The sequence below is a fragment of the Lithobates pipiens genome, unplaced genomic scaffold (assembly GCF_037356315.1).
Source record: "Lithobates pipiens isolate NorthernLeopardFrog02 unplaced genomic scaffold, aLitPip1_a1.2 Scaffold_8, whole genome shotgun sequence".
NCBI classification, from domain to species: domain Eukaryota; kingdom Metazoa; phylum Chordata; class Amphibia; order Anura; family Ranidae; genus Lithobates; species Lithobates pipiens.
This window is the reverse complement of record NW_027507903.1, coordinates 635,181,224-635,201,773: the sequence shown is the minus strand read 5'-3', so window position 1 is coordinate 635,201,773 and position 20,550 is coordinate 635,181,224. Positions and strand designations below refer to the sequence as shown.

Below are 20,550 nucleotides of genomic sequence, written 5' to 3'. Positions count from 1 at the left end.
ACTGATGGGCACGGATATGTGGCACTGAGGTGCAGAACTGTTGTTGAGGCAGATTGTGAGCACTGATAGGTGGCACTGTGGGCACTAATGGGTGGCACTGATGGGTGGCACTTTTTGCCATACTTTAGGTGGCACTGGCAGGTGGACACTGATAAGCTGGCCCCAGCTCGCCATGATCGGGACTGAAGTCCCTCTCACAGCCGCCGGTGATCGGCTTTTTTTTTTCTCATAGACTCGCTGATCACAGAGCACTCCACACGCACCGCACGCGCCCCCTGAGGCCGCTCTTGCACAGGGTGACGTCAATAAACGTAGTCCCCGCAAAGCGGGTCCACGCTGTAGCCGTCATTCAGCTACAGCGCGGATCTCTAGTGGTTATACTATTCACCAGTCTTGAGGGAAGAGTCACAGCCAGTCTATGTCACAGATAGGCTCACATGGACAGGGGCCAGGAAAGGAAAATTACAGTAAATATTTAATATAATTCTCTTTTTATTTTATACATGTAATTTTAACATTTAGGCCTCATGCACACTGGATGTTATGATAACGTTATAAAAACACTAGTAGCTTTACAGCGAGTTTTTCAATGTTTTTGCAATAGGGAATTCTATTGGCTGTTGCTTTATTAAACAAAAATCATTTTAGTTGCAGCTGTCGTTACAATCTCAATCATCTGTCTTCATATTATCTTTTTATTGCAGAGTTCCTTGTTGACAATCATACTGTCACACCAAGACCGACTACTATGCAGAATGTAACCCCTCCACAGTGTGATAATTGCACAAAAGAAATGACCAAACATTACATGACCACCGTGCTACGCACCGATCATACCACACAGGGGCCTTCTCCTCCTCCATCTCCCACAGAATACATCCTGATTGGTGAATCAGAAGAAGTCTATCTAAGAATAAAGGCAACCTTCATAGTAATACTGAACATCACCGAGATCAGAAATGTGAGTTAGTCCTCCTGAGTATAATCTAGAAGTTGTAAAGGCTCAAGAAATAATGGCAATGAAGAATGTTAATTCTACTTGTAGGTTAGGATTGGGATTAGATGGGACTGATGGGCACTGATAGGTGGCTCTGATAGGTGCCACTGATGGGCGTCACTGATGGGCACTGGTAGATGACACTGATGGGCACAGATACTTGTAGGTTAGGATTGGTTTAGATTATCTCAAAGTAACAGAAGGGTCACATGAAAGTTGGAAACATTCCAAAAGATGGAAATCACAGTGTCGCTGATTGTATGATCGGGATTAGGTGACAGGTTACTACAGTTATATGCAGGAAAATGGTATCTCTTTGGGTTGACACTGGTTGGGCTCACCAGCCATGGGAGATGTTTTCCAGCTTTGGGGTCCATCTTTTTCCCCGGGAACACTCCAGCAATCCAATTGTATTCCAAACAAAGGCAGCATGATGGCTCTTTTTCAATAAACTTTATTGTACAATGTTCATTGCATCTCCCTCCAATCTATCTGTTCTACTCTATGACATTTCACCCTCTGTCAGGGCTTGGTCATAGAAGTACATTTTGATTTTTAAAAAATATTTCTTTCCTATTTAGGTGGAAACGTCATCTTGTACAATATTGATAGAAAGATGGCTGAAATAGAAAAAGATAGAAATTTGCACAATCCATCACTGGATTTTAATATTAATGTTGCTTTAACCTTAGCTTTATACTATTAAATATTGTTGTTTTTACATGGGAGGGTTTCTTATAAGGGGTAGGTATATTAGAGTAGTGATGAAATAATGGTTTGTGTATAACATGGGTTCACAGTACATTTATGGTTGGTGGTCCAGGCAAAATAATGTCGGATTTCACCAGGCCTAATGCTTAGAGAGCCAATAGTTGTGTTTTTTTTTCTGGACAGATCCGCTCATCCCTACAATAAAGTAGTTGCAGTAAGCTGGATCACCCTATGTGCTTGTTTTTAGCTGAAGAAATAACAATGTTAAAGGCCAAGTTCACCTTTTAGATCAACAGGCCCATGCAGACATCGGGCCCCAGGTGCTTAACCACTTCAGGACCGCCGTATTGCCAATGTACGTCAGCACAATGGCACAGGCAGGCATAATCACGTACATCTACGTGATTGCCTTCCAGCGGGTGGGGGGTCCGATCGGACCCCCTCCCGCTGGATACGGCGGTCCGATTCGGTCCAGGAGCGCTCCGTGATGAGGGGATGGCCGTTGGTTTTCGGCCACCCCCTCTGGATCGCTCCTGGCCAATGAGAAGCTTCCTCCCCTGTGTATTGTTTACACAGGAAGGAGGAAGTGATGTCATTCTCCTCGGGGCGGTCTTTTTGACCGGACTACGAGGAGAAGAGTAAAAGTAAGTGTGCACCAACACTACACTGACATGTAGGTACACACAGGCACACAAACCCCCCCCCCGATCCCCCCCCCCGATCGCCCCCCGATCCCCCCTCCCCCCCCCCCCCCAGTCACAGTGTCACTGATTGCATTGATCATTTCTTTACTGATCAATGCATTCAGTGTCAGTTGTGACAGTAAAAACTGTCAGGACAGTTAGTGTTAGGTCCAGGGTAGCCCCCTATCACCCCCCAATAAAGATTTAACCCCCTGATTGCCCCTAGAGTTAACCCTTTCACCCCCTTTTGCCAGTGTCACTAAGCGATCATTTTTCTGATCGCTGCATGTGTCGCTAGGTAGCTAGTTATTTTTTTAGGTTCACCGCCAGGTTTTTATATCGCTAGGTACCCCGATATACTACCCAATAATGGGTTTAACCCCCTGATTGCCGCTAGTTAACCCTTTCACCCCCTTTTGCCAGTGTCACTAAGCGATCGTTTTTCTGATCGCTGCATTAGTGTCGCTACAGTCGCTAGGTAGCTAGTTATTTTTTTAGGTTCACCGCCAGGTTTTTATAGCGCTAGGTACCCCGATATACTACCCAATAATGGTTTTAACCCCCTGATTTCCGCTAGTTAACCCTTTCACCCCCTTTTGCCAGTGTCACTAAGCAATAATTTTTCTGAACGCTGCATCAGTGTCGCTAGTGTCGCTAGGTAGATAGTTATTTTTTTAGGTTCACCGCCAGGTTTTTATAGCGCTAGGTACCCCGATATACTACCCAATAATGGTTTTAACCCCCTGATTGCTGCTAGTTAACCCTTTCACCCCCTTTCACCAGCGATCACAGTATAAGTGTCACTGGTGACGCTGGTTAGCCAGTTAGTTATTTAGGTTCCCCGTCAGGTTTTTATATAGCGCCAGGGACCCCCATATACTACCTAATAAAAATTTGAACCCCCTGATTGCTCCTAGTTAACCCTTTCACCACTGATCACCGTATAAGTGTTACGGGTGACTCTGGTTAGTTTGTTTTTTATAGCATCAGGGCACCCACCATTTATTACCCAATAAAGGTTTAACCCCCTGATCACCCGGCGGGTGATATCAATTAGGTTTTAGGGTCAGGGTCTGCGTCGCCCCAGGCAGCGCTAGGTTAGTGCCAGTACCGCTAACACCCACACACAAAGCATACACCTCCCGTAGTGGTATAGAATCTGAACAGATCAATATCTGATCTGATCAGATCTATACTAGCGTCCCCAGCAGTTTAGGGTTCCAAAAAAACGCATTGTTAGCGGGATCAGCCCAAATACCTGCTGGCACCTGCGTTTTGCCCCTCTGCCCAGCCCACCCAAGTGCAGTATCGATCGATCACTGTCACTTACAAAACACTAAACACATAACTGCAGCGATCGCAGAGTCAGGCCTGATCCCTGCCATCGCTAACAGGTTTTTTGGTAGCATTTTATATTCAAATCCGGAAGGCAGTGCTTGGTTTTCGGGGTCCCGTACGTGGCTAGGCTCCCAAAAAGTCCCCCACATGTGGTATCCCCGTACTCGGGAGAAGCAGCAGAATTTATTTTGGGGTGTAATTTGACTTCTGCCCATAGCATGTGTGAGCAATATATCATTTAGTGACAACTTTGTGCAAAAAAAAAAAAGTTTGTAATATTCCCGCAACTTTTGGCAAAATATAAAATATTCCATGGACTCAACATGCCTCTCAGTAAATAGCTTGGGGTGTCTACTTTCCAAAATGGGGTCATTTTGGGGGGTTTTGTGCTATTTTGGCATTTTATGGACTTCGAAACTGTGATAGGTAGTGAGGAGTTAAATCAAAAATTTGCACCCTTAGAAATCCTGAAGGTGGTGATTGGTTTTCGGGGTGCCGTGCGTGACTAGACTCCCAAAAAGTCCCACACATGTGGTATCCCCGTACTCAGGAGAAGCAGCAGAATGTATTTTGGGGTGTCATTTCACATATGCCCATAGCATGTGTGAGCAATATATCATTTAGTGACAACTTGGTGCAAAAAAAAAAAAGTTTGTAATATTCCCGCAACTTGTGGCAAAATATAAAATATTCCATGGACTCAACATGCCTCTCAGTAAATAGCTTGGGGTGTCTACTTTCCAAAATGGGGTCATTTTGGGGGGTTTTGTGCTATTTTGGCATTTTATGGCCTTCGAAACTGTGATAGGTAGTGAGGAGTTAAATCAAAAATTTGCACCCTTAGAAATCTTGAAGGTGGTGATTGGTTTTCGGGGTGCCGTGCGCGACTAGACTCCCAAAAAGTCCCACACATGTGGTATCCCCATACTCGGGAGAAGTAGCGGAATATATTTTGGGGTGCAATTCCACATATAACCATGGCATGTGTGAGCAATGTATCATTTAGTGACAACTTTTTGTAAAAAAAAAATTTTTTTTTTTTTTTTTTTTTGTCATTATTCAATCCCTTAGGACAAAAAAAAAAAATATTCAATGGGCTCAACATACCCATCAGCAATTTCCTTGGTGTCTACTTTCCAAAATGGGGTCATTTGGGGGGGATTTGTACTGCCCTGCCATTTTAGCACCTCAAGAAATGAGATCGGCAGTCATAAATTAAAAGCTGTGTAAATTCCAGAAAATGTACTCTAGTTTGTAGACGCTATAACTTTTGCGCAAACCAAAAAATATACGCTTATTGACATTTTTTTTACTAAAGACATGTGGCTGAATAAATTTTGCCCTCAATGTATGACTAAAATTTAGTTTATTCGATTTTTCTTATAACAAAAAGAAGAAAATATCTTTTTTTTTCAAAATTTTCGCTCTTTTTCCATTTATATCGCAAAAAATAAAAATCGCAGAGTCAGTCAAATACCATCAAAAGAAAGCTCTATTTGTGGGAAGAAAAGGACGCAAATTTCGTTTGGGTGCAATATTGCATGACCGCGCAATTACCAGTTAAAGCAGCGCAGTGCGAAATTGCAAAAAGACCTCTGGTCCTTAAGGTATTTATTGGTCCGGAGCTGAAGTGGTTAAAATACACCGTGCCATTTGTAAAAATATTGTATTACCCCTTGTCCACTAAGATACATTCATAAATGCTGGTATTCAAGGGGTAAATACAAGCTCACTGTATTTTCTCCTGAAAATATATTTTGGATAAACAATTGTGACAATATCATGCAACATAAAATATTACAACTGCCACCATTTTATTCTACAGGGCTTTTTGTTTCAGAAAACAATATACATTTGGGGGTGAGGGTAGAGGGTTAAAGGGGTTGTAAAGGTAAATATTTTTTCACCTTAATGCATTCTATGCATTATAGTGAAAAAACATCTCAGTGCCGGTGCCCCCAGCCCCCCCGTTTTACGTACCTGACCCCTCGAAAGTCCCGCGCTCGCCCCCGTCTTCTTTGCCACTCAGCCTGGCTGCTGATTGGCTAGAGTGGATGGATTGAAAGCAGCGCAGCCATTGGCTCACCCTGCAGTCAATCACATCCAATGACGCAGCGCGCCGGGGCAGGGCCGAGTGATACAGCAAGCGACTTTAGCTGCCGTCTGTATCACGGGAGCACGCCCACAAGTGCTTCTCACCATGTGAGGGAGCTCATATGAACATGATAAGTACTTGCGGGAGGAAGCAGAGACAGCCGCCGGGGACCCCAGAAGAGCAGGTTTGGGGCCACTCTGTGCAAAATGAGCTGCACAGTGGAGGTAAGTATAACATGTTTGTTATTTAAAAAAAAAAAACTTTACAACCCCTTTAACCGGTTCCTGACTGGCGCACGCCGATGTACGTCGGCAGAATGGCACGGACAGGCGTATTGGCATACAGATACGTCCAATCTTCAATGCCGCCCTGCCATCACGAGCACGCTTGCGTGCCGGTCGGGACCCCCGTGAGTCCGGTCGCGGGTCCCGCGTACTTGATCACTGCGGGCATACCTGCGATCATATCACGGGGCGGCTGAATGGAGGAAATGCTGTGTAAACAACATTTCCCCATTCTGCCTAGCAACTAGTGACGCTGATCTCTGCTCCATGTGATTGGAGCAGAGATCAGTGTTCACTAAATGAAAGCCCAACCCCCCCCACAGTTAGTAACACACCCCTAGGAACACTTAACCCCTACACTACCACCCACTGGTTAACCCCTTCACTGCCAGTGTCATTTACACAGGAATCTCTGCATTTATATAGCAGTGATTACTGTATAAATGTGTCAAAAATGTCCGCCGCAATGTCGCAGTCACAATAAAAATCAATGATCGCCACCATTACTAGTAAAAATAAAAAATAATAAAAAATTATTAATAAAAATGCCATAAAACTATCCCTATTTTGTAAACGCTATAATTTTTGTGCAAACCAATCTCTTATTGTGATTTTTTTTTTAACAAAAATATGTAGAAGAATACGTATCGGCCTAAACTGAGGGAAAAAACATTTTTTTATATATTTTTGGGGGATATTTATTATAACAAAAAGTAAAAAATAATGCGTTTTTTTTCAATATTGTCGCTCTATTTTTGTTTATAGCGCAAAAAATAAAAACTGCAGGGGTGATCAAATACCACCAAAAGAAAGCTCTATTTGTGGGAAAAAAGGACATCAAATTTGTTTGGGAGCCACGTCGCACGACCACGCAATTGTCAGTTAAAGCGACACAGTGCTGAATCGCAAAAAGTGGTCTGGTCTTTGACCAGCAAAATGGTCCGGTCTGTAAGTGGTTAAAGTAATTTCTAACAAAAAATGCACCCTGCATACCACCACCAGATCCCTACCCCCCAAATACCACTTCTTCCCCCACTAACAGACCCATAAACCCCCAAATACCACCCTTCCATCAACTGACAGACCCCCGGGGGGGGGGGGGGGTACCAGGGGGTACATGGTTTCAGTGAAGCACAGGGAAGACATTGTGGGGTCTGCATGTCTCATTAAAGAGAACTTGTCACCAAAAATCCTCATAGGGAACTATTTTGCAAAAAAATAAAGGTACATCCAAGCACATATAATCCCCCCCCCCCCCCCCTCTGCATGTTACATATTGCCGCACGTGCCAGAGTGACAGCATAAGACCTCCTTCGTAACACTAAACCAATGAACTATAGGGGGCTTTTGAAGTGTCGCCTATATAAAATATAGGCTGCTGAAGTTCATGGCAATTTCAGCTGCACACGCAAATTTAAGGTTTGTTGGGTATCTATTTACTCGGTGCAACCTCATCTTTTATATTTTCCTGAAAATGAGTTTCCTATACCTTTGTGGTAATATTGTACAGCATAAAAAAATGGAACTACCACTATTTTATTCTTAAGGGTGTCTGCTTTCAAAAAAATCTATATTGTTTGGGGGGGTTTTATATAATTTTCAGGCCTAAAATTTTCTTTTAAACATGTGTGTAAAAAATGCAAAAATAGCTCTGGCAGTGAAAAGGTTAAAGTTGATAAAAAAACAAAACAAAACTGTGGGGATCACATGTTTTATGTGGAGAGAGGAACTCCAATCTGCAGCCAGATACCCTCAGGGGAAATGCAGATGTAGCAGGAAACATGTGACCTCCACTTCCACGTGTTGTGTCTATTGGTTGTTTGTTACATTAAAGTTAATCAAAAAAGGTGGAGTGGAGGTCACTTTCCTGCCAAAAGTGGAGCTCCAATCTGCAGCCAGACCCCATTTGAAGATTATCACTATAGTTTTCCGTGGAGGCTCAGTGGCCATTTTATTGTAGCCCATGTCCTGGTAAAAAGCCAGGACATAGAAATGTAAACAGTGGGAGTAGGGATGGGCTCAGGCTTGTTCGAATCATACCCACGAGGAAGCCCTCCCTCACTGCACACCACCAAACATAGGCAGTGAGGCATTTCCTGGCCCGCAGCTGCACACACACACACAGACTGCTTATGATTGGTGGTGTCCAGTGCCGGCTTCCTGTCAGAATTGCTCAGGTGGGTTTGGGACTACGATCTGACCATGCCTGAGCCCATCCCTAATTGGGAGTATTTCAGTCGGGCTTCTCAGGTAAAAGGAAAGGCCTACAGGTGTATTTATGTATTTTAAACATCTCCCTCCCCATCTGCATGGGCAAGTTTAAGGAAGTGGTGAAGTTGGCCTTCAGCATGAATATGTTCTACCTTTTTAAGATTGGAAATTGTGTGAATTGAGTGCATATAAATATCCTCATCCCTCTCTATCACCTTTACCTCTATGACAAAGCCCTGGCAGAGGGGGAGACATGTCAGAAGAAGTGAATTATATAAGAAAAAAACAGACAATGGGGCCTAAACCCCATTGCCAAACATACCTGATTTCTTTTTATGAAGAGGCAAGTAAAACCTTGGACAGAGGGGTGGCGGTGGACGTGGTATACTTGGATTTTGAAAAAGCGTTTGGCACAGTTCCTCATACATGTCTCATGTGTAAGGTACAGTCTACAGGCTTGGAAATATCAGTTTGTAAATAGATCGAAAACTGGCTAAAAGACAGAATTCAGAGAGTAGTGGTTAAGGAGTCTTATGCCGCGTACACACGATACGACTGTCCGGCGGACTTAGTCTGGCGGACAAACCGCCGTAAAGTCCACTGGACTGTCCGAATGAGCGGACCTGCCCACACACGTGACTTTTCCAGCAGACTAGGTTCCACCCTCAGATGATGTCGGTAAAATGAAATGCGTTAGTGAGAACCTTACGACAAACAGTGAGACAGCACCAACTGAGAGATCAGGAGAGGTCGGTCTGAGCCACAAGATAGGAAGAGACATAGCCCGTGGATGGGAGAGTGATAGGGCGATCTGTATACTCCTGAATATCTTGTTGTGAACAAATTAACCAATGCCTAATTAATCTTGGATGTTTGTGCGTGTAAAATTCTTTGTTTTTTAAAAATCTTTAAAAAAAGTATGGTTTTGCGGAATTATACTATATTTGTTCTCTCCACACATTTGTTTAATTGGAGATATTGGGTTAATGAAATGTGTAGGATGCAGGAATGAGAAGTGATCTGAAAAAGCCACGTTGATTCTGGAGATGCTGATTATACCAGCGGGTTCTGGTAAGAGCACTACCAAAGGGGGGTTTCACCTATCACATATCCCCTTGAGTGTGTTTTCTCCACACGTGTGAAGGTGTTTTGGAGAGACGGGCTGTGGTGCAGCAGATTTCAATACATGAAAGGACTTATTCGTTTTTTTATATATACATCTAGATAGGTTATATATTGGTTTATTTCCTTTTTGTTTTATGTTTACTCATTGATACATTTATTTATATTTAATGAGGACATATTATCATTAACATCTGCATTTTGACTGATAAAATAGTGCTGCTAGATCTATATGTGATTAATTATCTGTATATATATATTTATTTATTTATGGATCTGTTTGTATAATAACTGTGATTTATTTCTATGAGGAATAAATATAAAGCAGCTGCTAGATTGGATTAGGAATCCCACGGCTTCCAGTACACACACGCGTTTAGTGTGTGAGCGCTTGTGCTTATACAACAAGTTGGACAAGGGTGATTTTGTATAAACTTTGATAGAGCATCTTACAAAATAGTTTAAACCGCCTGGATTTATAGCAATGTCCTGATCTTACAGTGTACAACGTTTGGCTCTTAGCGGGCTTGTAGTTCTCTAGGTATAAATATGTCAGCCAAAGTACAGTAGGTTCAAGTTGCAGACGGCAGTGGATAGGCACCTGTCCGTATACTGTCTGGCACTGCCAGAATCTGCCTCAGAACAGCAATAACAGCAGTCCCTTAATCCAGGTACTAATTCATAGTTCCCGGGAGGTGCAGGTTCTGAATAGTCTCATAAGAGCTCTAGAGCATTGGCAGCACAGTTCCGCATATACACCTGTTAAGAAACTGCCCGGAGGTTCTCACCACTCCCTTGAGTTGACATAATGGTCCAGGTATACAGCTCCTTGGTTCCTGTCCTGTGTGTTGGAAAGTTCACATAAAGCCGATGCACTATGCCTGGTAGAGCTGTGCGGGTGGCCGATATGGCTCCCCCAGGATGATGGAAGGCATGATGGAGCGCAGGGCCTAACTAGTGCTGCCTACATCAATGAGTTCCGATAGTTTGGGGGGACATGCAATGAACATGGTTTATTCAACCTGTTAAGTTTACAATGAATCCCCACTCTACAAATGTTATGCATATTAATAGCATTGAATAGCAGTATTAATAGCATTAAACCATCACCCTGGTCTGACGGATCCTTGTGTTCTTCAGGTCACCATCCTATCACCTTCAATCACAGAGGCCCATGGATGGTGTGATAACAATTTTGTGGATCTGGCATTCATTTTTCCAGGAGGAGAACTTTGGCTGGAATTCAGAAAGGTATGGAGAGCACAGACTGGGAGGGGGGGGGGGTAATTATTTACTGGCAAAGAATGCCAATAAATACATAGATATTTGTTTTGTGACCATATGTAGATGGGGTGTCCAGCTTGGACATAGAGGCTCTATACAGTAACACACAGTAGACTATACTTTGGGCCTCCAGGTGTGTGAATATGTAATTTTAATACTCAGGGTGTTGCCTTCCAGTCATACACAGAATGCATTTTAGAACTCTTAAGATTTTGTGTTGGAGCACAACTCATTCCTATTTGATGGCAAGATATACAAACAAAAGTGAGGGACTGTGATGGAAACAGTGTGTGCTCCACCTATGCCAACCTCTTTGCTGGTCTTCAAAGGGGATCTTGAGATCTATACATCAAGAATTTTACTATGGGCATATATCATAGATAATGTGTTCATCTTGTGGCAGGGTGCAATGGAGACCTTTGATGATTTTGTAATCTGCTAGAATAACAATGATATAGGAATATTTTTCACGCCAACACTGCACCACAAGCCTACCATCTGACCCACGTCTTGGTCTCAGAAGAAGCTCCTTGCATCTCCAAGCGCCACTCCCGCACCCACAAGAGGATACTTTAACTCCCTTATTCCAGCTAACGAAGGCTCCATGGATTGAACACTGCACCTACATCAGTGAGCTCGCTTATATTTCTCCATCCTTACCTCCACTGGTATAGCAGTATGAAGGAGGTAATTGGCTTCATCCTCAATATTCCTTAGTTTCCAGCCAACATAACCACTTTTCACCATAAACTTTGACTCTGTATCTGAATATACCACCATTCATTAGACAACCCCCCCCCCCGCCCATGTGTTTGACCTATTTACCTAACCTACCTTCTTCCATCCACTTGCCTCCCCCTTCCCTACCCCATACCCTTACCCTGAAGGTTTAGCTCCTCAATATTGGTAATACAGTCTCCCTATGAACCCCAGGAGTGCCCCTTGCTTTGCTATCTTGCCCACCCCTTCCCACCAACCCTTTTTACCCTATCTCTTGTTTTAGTGATGCCGATACAGGACCCCCTTATCTCGCATGCCCCTCCATTTCTTACAACCCCCTTCTTAGTTCGATATTAATTTGAATATTTATCTTAGCTCCTGGTGTTCATACTGTCCTTGTACCTCACTTCTTTGAATTAAAAAAGCATGTCCAGAATTTCAACAAATTTAAGCTTGGTGTTTACCATTAGCATCCCCTGTTATCATTGTTTTTATGTGCTTTACTACTGAATAGTGTTGGAAGAATGGTTCAGCCCGAGCATGTGTTCGGGCCAAACATTAGCTGTTTGCCCCCCGTTCAGAGACCATCTGGATTATCGGGTCTTTCGACAGTTTGTTCGGCCCGCCGAACGACCCCAATGCACTGAAGCCCTGATTGGCTGAAGCAATGAAAGCTTTGTTCAATCAGGGCACATAGCACTGCCAGAGCCATGATTGGACACTGTCAGGATGACTCTATCCAATCATGGCTCATTGCTCTTAGTCCCTCCCCCGCACTGTAAAAATATTCTTCCCATAGCAGCCATAGTGGGTCTCTGTTCAGTGATACTAGCGAGATTGTGTGCTATAGTGTGCTTTTGTGATTCTATTGTGAGTGTAAAATATCAGTTTAGTGTGAATCTAGTGATAGTGCAGTGTGAGTGTAGTGCGAACATTTATTTTTACTCAGGGCTGGCCCAAGACATTGTGCTGCTTGGGTCCAAGAAGTAAATGCTGCCCCACTCCCCTCCAAAAAAAAAAAATCACGCCCACCAAAAGGCCCCCACATCCATTAATTGATATCATAAGTATATACTCATCAGTGCCCAGCAGTGTAACCTCATCAGTGCCCAACAGTGTCACCTGATCAGTGCCCACCTGTGCAGCCTATCAATGCAGCCTAGTCAGACAATCCACACAGGCATCACATTGGGGAGAAGCCGAATGACCTGCCAGCTAGCTCGCTCCACATCCGATCAGCATTCTGGGGATCACAGCACTGCCGCTCCCACTCCTTATTTAGCTGAACCTGCAGCCTCTGCCTCGGCCTTCTCCCTACCATACATCGGGGGGAGTTTGAGAGTCAGCGGTGCTCCCAACCCTGTCACCTCCTTTCATCCCTGTGGACTACTACAGCTGCCTCAATCAATGCTAGTGGCATTATAGGACATGAGGTGGCCCCCAATGTGCAGGCAGAGCAAGAAGCATGACACTGCACGCTAGAGGGAGGAAGTCTCAGGTCCTCGGGCAGTCCATCCTCTTAAATTGCTGCCTGGGTCCCATGGACCCACCAGGACCCATGGTAGTGCTAGCACTGTTTTTACTTTAGTGTCAGTTTAGTGCAAAACTAGTGATAGTGCAGCGTGAGTGCAATGCAACCGTTCATTTTTACTTAAAGCGTAACTCCACTTTTGTTAAGAAAAAAATGTACATTGCAAGGATTGTGTAGCGCCGGCTCCTCAAGAGCACACGCTATGTTTTTTGAAAGTTAAGGTTACACTTGAACTGCAGTTTAGTTTGGGTACAATTGTTCTAAATTTGGACCTCAGCATCAGTCTGACTGGACTATAGGATGTTCAGCCTGGCCACAAGGGGCACTGTCTTTTCGGGCAGGCATAGAACCACAGTCTAGTTGGGTGCTTTAAGTTTACTCTCTCTCGGAGCCCGCCCAGTGGGAGTGTCACTCTTGCTGTGCTTTCTGGGACAGGGTACTTAAGATGCAGATGCCACGTAGTCCGGGTGTTCCGGTCCAGAAGGATGTTCTGATTCCATGGTCCTGGTCCTCTTGATCAGCCCCCAGGAAGGCTATGGCCTGGGGTGTGGATCCACTCGACTTATTGTCTTGGGGCTAGCTAGCCTGAGGCAAGGAAACTAAAGCAGGATTCCGAGGTGGTCCGGTGCCGTCTCTGGTGGTTGGAGCGGCCATGTAACTTCATAGCTATCCAGGGGAGGACTCTTCAGAAGCAGGCCACGTACGGGTTGGTTTCATAGCAAGAGCCTGGAGGAGTTGAAGTACCTAAGTGAATCCAGTCTCGTGGGTATTGCCAAGCTGGCTGAAAGATCCAGGTATCACACGAGTGTTCCATAAGTGTTGGTTTCCTGAAGTCTACAACACCGTCTGTGGCAGAGACGTATTCCTGTATGTTCTACGACAACATTTGTGGCAGAGACTTGTTCCTGAGTAAAGCACCTTGTTGGCTGCTAGGCCTTGTCCAGTTGTGAATGGCTAGTCTCTGGATTTAGTCAAAGTAAGCAAGTTCTTCATTATGGACTTTGACACTAAGAGTACCTGAACTTCCTTCCTAACCCTCGGATTCTATTTTAAGAGACTGTTCATTGTCTACATTTTGCAAATAAAAAATCCCTTTATGCGGATCTGTTGTCAGTCTCTGAGTTTACTGGGCCATCTACCACAGGAACCCCCTAGACACAGATCGAGGAGGAGAAGGTAACGGTAAGCCCAATCAAACCAGCAGCTCATTCGGGGGTCAGTGCTACAATTATAACAATCTTTGTTGTGGATTCCTACCTTTTGTTATTCTGAAGAAATTCATGTGTGTTTGTCTGTGCCTCTGTACTGAGTGGGTCTAATGGGAGTGGTTTCATAATTGCATGTCAGGTGTGCAGCTGCAGGGCACCTATGAGGAATTCTGTTGGCCCTGCATATCTTTAGACATGCTCCTTTTGAAAGTATCTCTCCAAAAATGACATTTTTGTTGCAGGGGATGCCTGAAATCTGACTTGTATATTAGCGCAGACTTCTGGGAAAATTGGTGAGCCAACGACACAAGCAGGAAATTATGTTACTCTGTACCTCATTATACAGACTGGCTCCCCAAGCCATTGTTTATAAAATAAAGAAATCTTGCAGGGAAAATGTCATTTTTGCTGCAGCAGGTGCATGGTACAGATGCTCCACTTTACATGCAGACTAAGGGGACCCCCGACACTATATTTAAAGGAATTTTTCATTTTTATTTCACTTTAAGCATCAGCAAATCACTGCTCATTTAAAAATATGTTTTTTCCAAACTTTTTTTTCATTGATACATGTCTCCCAGAGCAGTTCCTGCACCCCATACCATTTGTATGCCCAATAACTTGCATCTAAGCCCTCAAAATGGGCACTTTTAATTTTTACAGTTCAGGTTCCATAGACTATAGTTGGGTTTGTTATTCGCCTCTGAACTTTCGTGATATTCAAGAGTTCTGGCGCAAACCGAACAGGGAGTCGTTCAACCCATCTCTACTACTGAAATGTGTGTGTTGGTAGCGGGCCCTATCCACACATTGTGTCCTTCCTCGCTTGGGATGAGCCTACTGATGACAGGTTCATACACCACTGTTTTTTATGTTCTATATTCCCTTCGGGCTTGAAATTGTTGTCATTGTGAATATTGTTAGTGTGTGAGTATCTTCTTCTTGTTCAATTTACCCTGTGATGTTGTTAGATGCTAAAATCACAGACTGTATAGGATCCACCCTGACCGCCATCCTAAACTAGCCCTACCCTCCTCACCTTCTCTTATATGCCACTCCCACCTTCCTCTACAGCCTTAACATAACCGGGTCATATTAGTATTGACCTTATACATGCCTTACGTTGGCCACGGTGACCCCTGAGGCAGATCACCACTGATACCCTATTGTGGACTAGGGATGAGCTTCGAGTTCCAGTCAAACTCATGTTTGACTCAAACATTGCCTGTTCGGCCGTTTGCCGAACAGAGAACAATTTGGGGTGTTCACGTCAAATTCGCAAAGCCGCGGAATGCCCTGTTAAAGTCTATGGGAGAAATCTAAAGTGCTAATTTTAAAGGCTTATATGCAAGTTATTGTCATAAAAAGTGTTTGGGGACCTGGGTCCTGCCCCAGGGGACATGTATCAATGCAAAAAAAGTTTTAAAAAAACAGCCGTTTTTTCGGGAAGAGTGATTTTAATAATGCTTAAAGTGAAACAATAACATTTTAATATTCCTTTAAATTTCATACCTGGGGGGGGGGGGTGTGTATAGTATGCCTGTAAAGGGGCGCATTTTTCCCATGCTTAGAACTGTCCCTGCACAAAGTGTCATTTCTGCAGGAAAAAAAGTCATTTAAAAGCATTTGCGGCTGTAATGAACTGTCGGCTCCCCGTAATACAGAGAACAGTCATTGAAAGTCATTGATAAAAAAAAAAATGTGAAAAAATTCAATTACCAGGCCCTTCAGGTCTGGTATGGATATTAAGGGGAACCCCACATCAAATTTAAAAAAATGACGTGGGGGTCCCCCTAAACATCCATACCAGACCCTTTCTAGGTCTGTCAGAATTTTCAACGCAGAGCAGACCAAGTGCCTAAACCTGTTCATTTGAAACTCTCCTAAGATAATTACACTAGTAACCCTCTCATAATACTTAATGAATTCCGCCGCAGGCTCACTGATCTATACTCAGACACCTTTGACCAATCACAACCAAAAACTCTATTCTCTAACATCAAACTCCCCACCCTTTCACACTGAGAGAATCTTGATAAACCTATTACAGACACAGAAGTTGTAATGGCTATCAAGACTTTAAAACCGCACAAACGACCTGACATCCAATCAGCTACCTATTATAGAGAATTTGCAGACCTTCTTTCTCACATTATTGGTCGCAGCTTTCAACAAAGCTTTGACAGCTGCTATTTCGATGATATCTAAGCTTCACTTAGATGGCACCTCATGGTCTAATTATAGACCCATCTCTGTCCTCAATCACAATATAAAAATCTTAGCGAAAAACTTTTCAAGTTGCTTGAACTTGATGATAGTTTCCTTAATCCATAGGGACCAAATAGGCTTCATCCCATCTTGCGAGGCTGGTAGGCAGAGAAGAAAGCACCACTCCAGGTGAGCCTGATGAGATTCCACGGCAGGTAAACCTACGGGTGCTGGCCTGGCTCGACACCACAACAAGGAAACTTGGAAAAGGCAGCTGCACACCGCAATGGGATACCAATAATACGTTGTTATTGTAGTGTAGACATATTCTGTCACAGGAATGAACTGAGCTTTCTGGTCATTCCTGTGACTGCATATGTCTACACTACAATAATGGAGTTTTATTGGTATCTCGATGTGGTGTGCGGCTGCCTTTTCCAAGTTTCCTTGCCAGACTGGTGACAGTGCCTGCCAAGCGGTTCTCCAAGGCCACTCAGTATGCACCAGTAAAATATTACTTGACCTCTGAGTTGGCCCAGCTCCCCAAATACCATGCCTCCAAGGAAATACTTTTATGGGTGACACTGGAATTGGTAGACTGTGACCCCCTATCTGTAGCTAACCTCTTATAACTCGATCTATCTCATGGTTGCTCCCTCACTAATCCTATAATGCTACATTACTTCCATCTGGGATAGGCTCAAAACGCGTCACAGTATTCGCCACACAAATCTCCCCTTTCGTTTCTCCGCAATTCAGCATTCTTCCCGACTTGAACATCAACCCCCTCTTTCTCGACATGGTCCTCAGTCAGCCTTTCCGAGAGTATACGTTTTTTTAACTCCATCACAATCCTGTCGTTCCCGCCCATATGCAAATCCTACGATATTCCTTCCTCTGAACTCTTTTCCTATCTCCAGATAAAACCCTCTCTGATTCCATTGACCCCTCTGACCTTTTCACATACTAAATGTCCTCTTTTAAAGATGTTTGTAAAAGTGACCCTTACTGGAGGGGTCTTATTTCAGATCCGTATCAACAACTACTAGATATCATCAGCACTAACACCCCCTCATATGTCGCTAAATGGGAGAGAGACCTCGTAATTATTTTAGATCCTTCTGATTCGACCCACATATGGGAAGCCACCAAGTCTTCCTCTCAGAACATTGTAACACTAGAAACAAACTCCAATTTTTTTTCACACTACCCCCCCCCCCCCCCCCCATGATTTTGTGGTTGCAATAATATAGGCACCCACTTTTATATTTGGTGGGAATGCCCAGTTGTACAGACCTTTTGGTTGGATATTTTTGACATTTGCCTATTACACCGGACCCCTCTGTGGCACTTTTGAATAAGAAACCACAGGACATGAGCCATCGACAATTCAAACTGTTGCTCCAGGTCACCACTGCGGCTAAACAGACCATAGCGAGAGCCTGGAAAACTCCCTCACTTTGTGTTCTGGCAGTTCGAAATAGGGTCACACAAGCTATGATCCATGACAAAATTGAATCTGTACTCTTGGAAAAATGGCCAAATAGGAGAAACTCTGGGACCCATGGGTGAATATGGATTGTGCTCTCCATGTTGGTTAAATAAGGGTTTACTTACCTGTCATTTGAGGCTTCTCAGCTAGCTCCATTTTTTTTTTAAGGGGGGGGGGGGGGGATTTTGTAGTTTTGGTATTACTGATTATTGGCAATGGCAACCTTTTTCTTTTTCTTATGGACTAAGGTTCCATAAAACAGTACAAATATATGTAGCCATTATAGTCATGGTTGATATTAAGGCGAGAATTAATGAGTTTGTTACAGTTATAGTTTGGCTTGTCTTTGGAACTTCACATTCTCTATTATTTCCTCTAGATGGTGATAATGATGAAACAGACTGTGTGCGCGATGACGCCATCACACATACGTGCGTGATGTTGTCATGACACGCTCAATGTGGCGGCCATCTTAGCCCTTGTACACACGGTCGGACATTCTGCCAACCAAATCCGTTGGATTTTGTCTGACGGATTTTGTCCGACGGATTGTGTCCCAAACTGTTGCATACACACGGTCGGACCAAATTGTCGGAAAATCCGATCGTTCAGAACGTGATGACGTTATTTCATTACGACGGGACTACGTTCACACTAGCAGCCAATAGCTTTGGTGTAGGAATTTGATCTGAGCATGCGTGGCACTTTGTCCGATCAGAATTCTCTACACATGATCGGAGTATGTCCGATCGGACCAGTTTGTCGGAAAATATTTCCAACAAGCTGGAAAATTGGGTCCGACGGATATTCCGACGGAAACAGTCCGATGCATACCACACACAGTCGGATTATCCGACATAACGGTCCGATAGGACACATTCCATCGGAATCTCCGACCGTGTGTACAAGGGCTTAGAATATATCTATAACCAGAGGTGAAGTAAAATTCAAGTCGCCATTTGCCATGTGGTGATCTGCTGCACTTTGTTATTTACTGGCACCCCTGACAATGCTCGTTTTAGAGTGAAACATATATGGTTCGTTGTTTGTTTTTAGGTGCACATTCTATTAACTTTTTGTTGTTTGGGTTCACATGATTTTTGTAGGGGGTAGGCGGGGGATCCCATGTTTACCTCCATTTGTTTGATTGGCATACACCGTGCTATACTGAATGGAAACAGGAGTGGGATGGACAATTAGTGAGTGTTGTTTGGACTATTATTTTATTACGTCCACCATATACCCCATCTATGCGAGTATTGGGTTGGAGTTTGTCCTTTATTCTCACCGTTTAAAGTCACACACTAACTAGTGGTGAGAAGTGACATTTATCACTACCTTGCTGAGACCACTGTGTTTTTAATGCTTTAAGTAAATAACAGCACGACTTCATTAATTAATAAAGTGCTATGAGTTGGGCTCTATCCTGTGGGCTTTGGTGTGTGGAAATGTGCTTCCCTGTTGTGCACAGATTGATTTACTTGCCACAGTAAGGGATATAACTCTTTCTAGACAACTAAGGCCATCAGTTTAGTTTGCTTGAAGTTCTGAAATACATCATACATGCATGGGTGTATTTACGCCAATGTACTAAATCATCTAAAATTAAATAAAATTAAAATAAAATTAGATTTATAAAATATTTTTGTACTTTTTTTTTTCAGAACAAGAAGGAAAGTTTGTTTTACCTGGAGACCATTGGGGTTGCCTATCTGAAGCACATTCGGGGAGGTAATACACAAAACGTGATATCGTACTTACAGGATAACTTAGCAAACATGTTAGCACTGTGTTCAGTAGTACTAGTCAAGTTAAAAGGTCACTCCATCCAAAACTGATATTTTAGTGTTTGGTAGATGCTGGAGAGTAGAGGCTCACGATTAATTGCAAAACGATCACGATCTAGATTCACCCCCCCCCCCCCCCAGGCGATCTAAGTTCTGGGTGACCCGCGATTTTCTTTTACCGCTGATGGTTCCACGTAACCAGCGTGGAACGCAAATGGCGTATATCGGAACTGATGTCAGCCACCGGAACTGGCGTCGGTCATTGAAGCGCGCGATGCCGCGTGCCGCTGCCTGGACGTGGGCGGGTACAGTGGCCGGGAAACAGCAGTGTGAGTGTGCACTGCTATACACAGCAGCAGTAATAAAAGACAGGCAAGATCACAGATTAAGTATTCCTGTGAAGGTAACCAACATAGGACAAGGCTCCAGAGGGTTTGCAACGCCATTATTGAGTCATCAGGACATATTTACACACACGGATTAAATAAAAACCCTCCGACAGACACATTTAGGAAAGTGGAGGTGTTTTTCAGAAACAGATTGACATCTGTGCCTGCATAAATCAGCAGCCAGTGTAACCATGCCACGGCGCTGCAAAAAAATAACTGGATAAAATGTGAAGATCTATTCTGTACTGAGGCAAATTCATTACTATATCTGCAAACATCAATGGACAACATTAAACTAACAAAGCTCTGATAACCTAATTTTCTCAGAGTTTGTACATTTTTCAAATAAAACAGTTTTTTGAGAATCGTGAGAGAATCGTGATCTTCATTCTAAGCAAAAGAATCGTGATTCTCATTTTTCCCAGAATCGTGCAGTTCTACTGGAGAGCCAAACCCGGTTACAGTATTTATATTGGGGACTGTGTTGATG

General features: G+C 43.5%; 1 protein-coding gene across 4 annotated transcripts in view; it reads left to right on the top strand.

Moving 5' to 3' along the window:
* Window positions 1-20,550, top strand: part of LOC143961557 (proteinase-activated receptor 1-like) — a 179,525-nt gene that overhangs the window by 97,556 nt on the left and 61,419 nt on the right. For 3 of the 4 annotated variants that reach the window (XM_077470867.1, XM_077470864.1, XM_077470865.1), the window contains exons 2-4: window positions 705-961; window positions 10,582-10,692; window positions 19,549-19,615. In XM_077470867.1, coding sequence (XP_077326993.1) covers window positions 749-961; window positions 10,582-10,692; window positions 19,549-19,615 — 391 coding nt within the window. In that variant the 5' untranslated portion in view covers window positions 705-748. The remainder of the gene's footprint in view (window positions 1-704; window positions 962-10,581; window positions 10,693-19,548; window positions 19,616-20,550) is intronic. The other variant, XM_077470866.1, reaches the window with a different exon arrangement.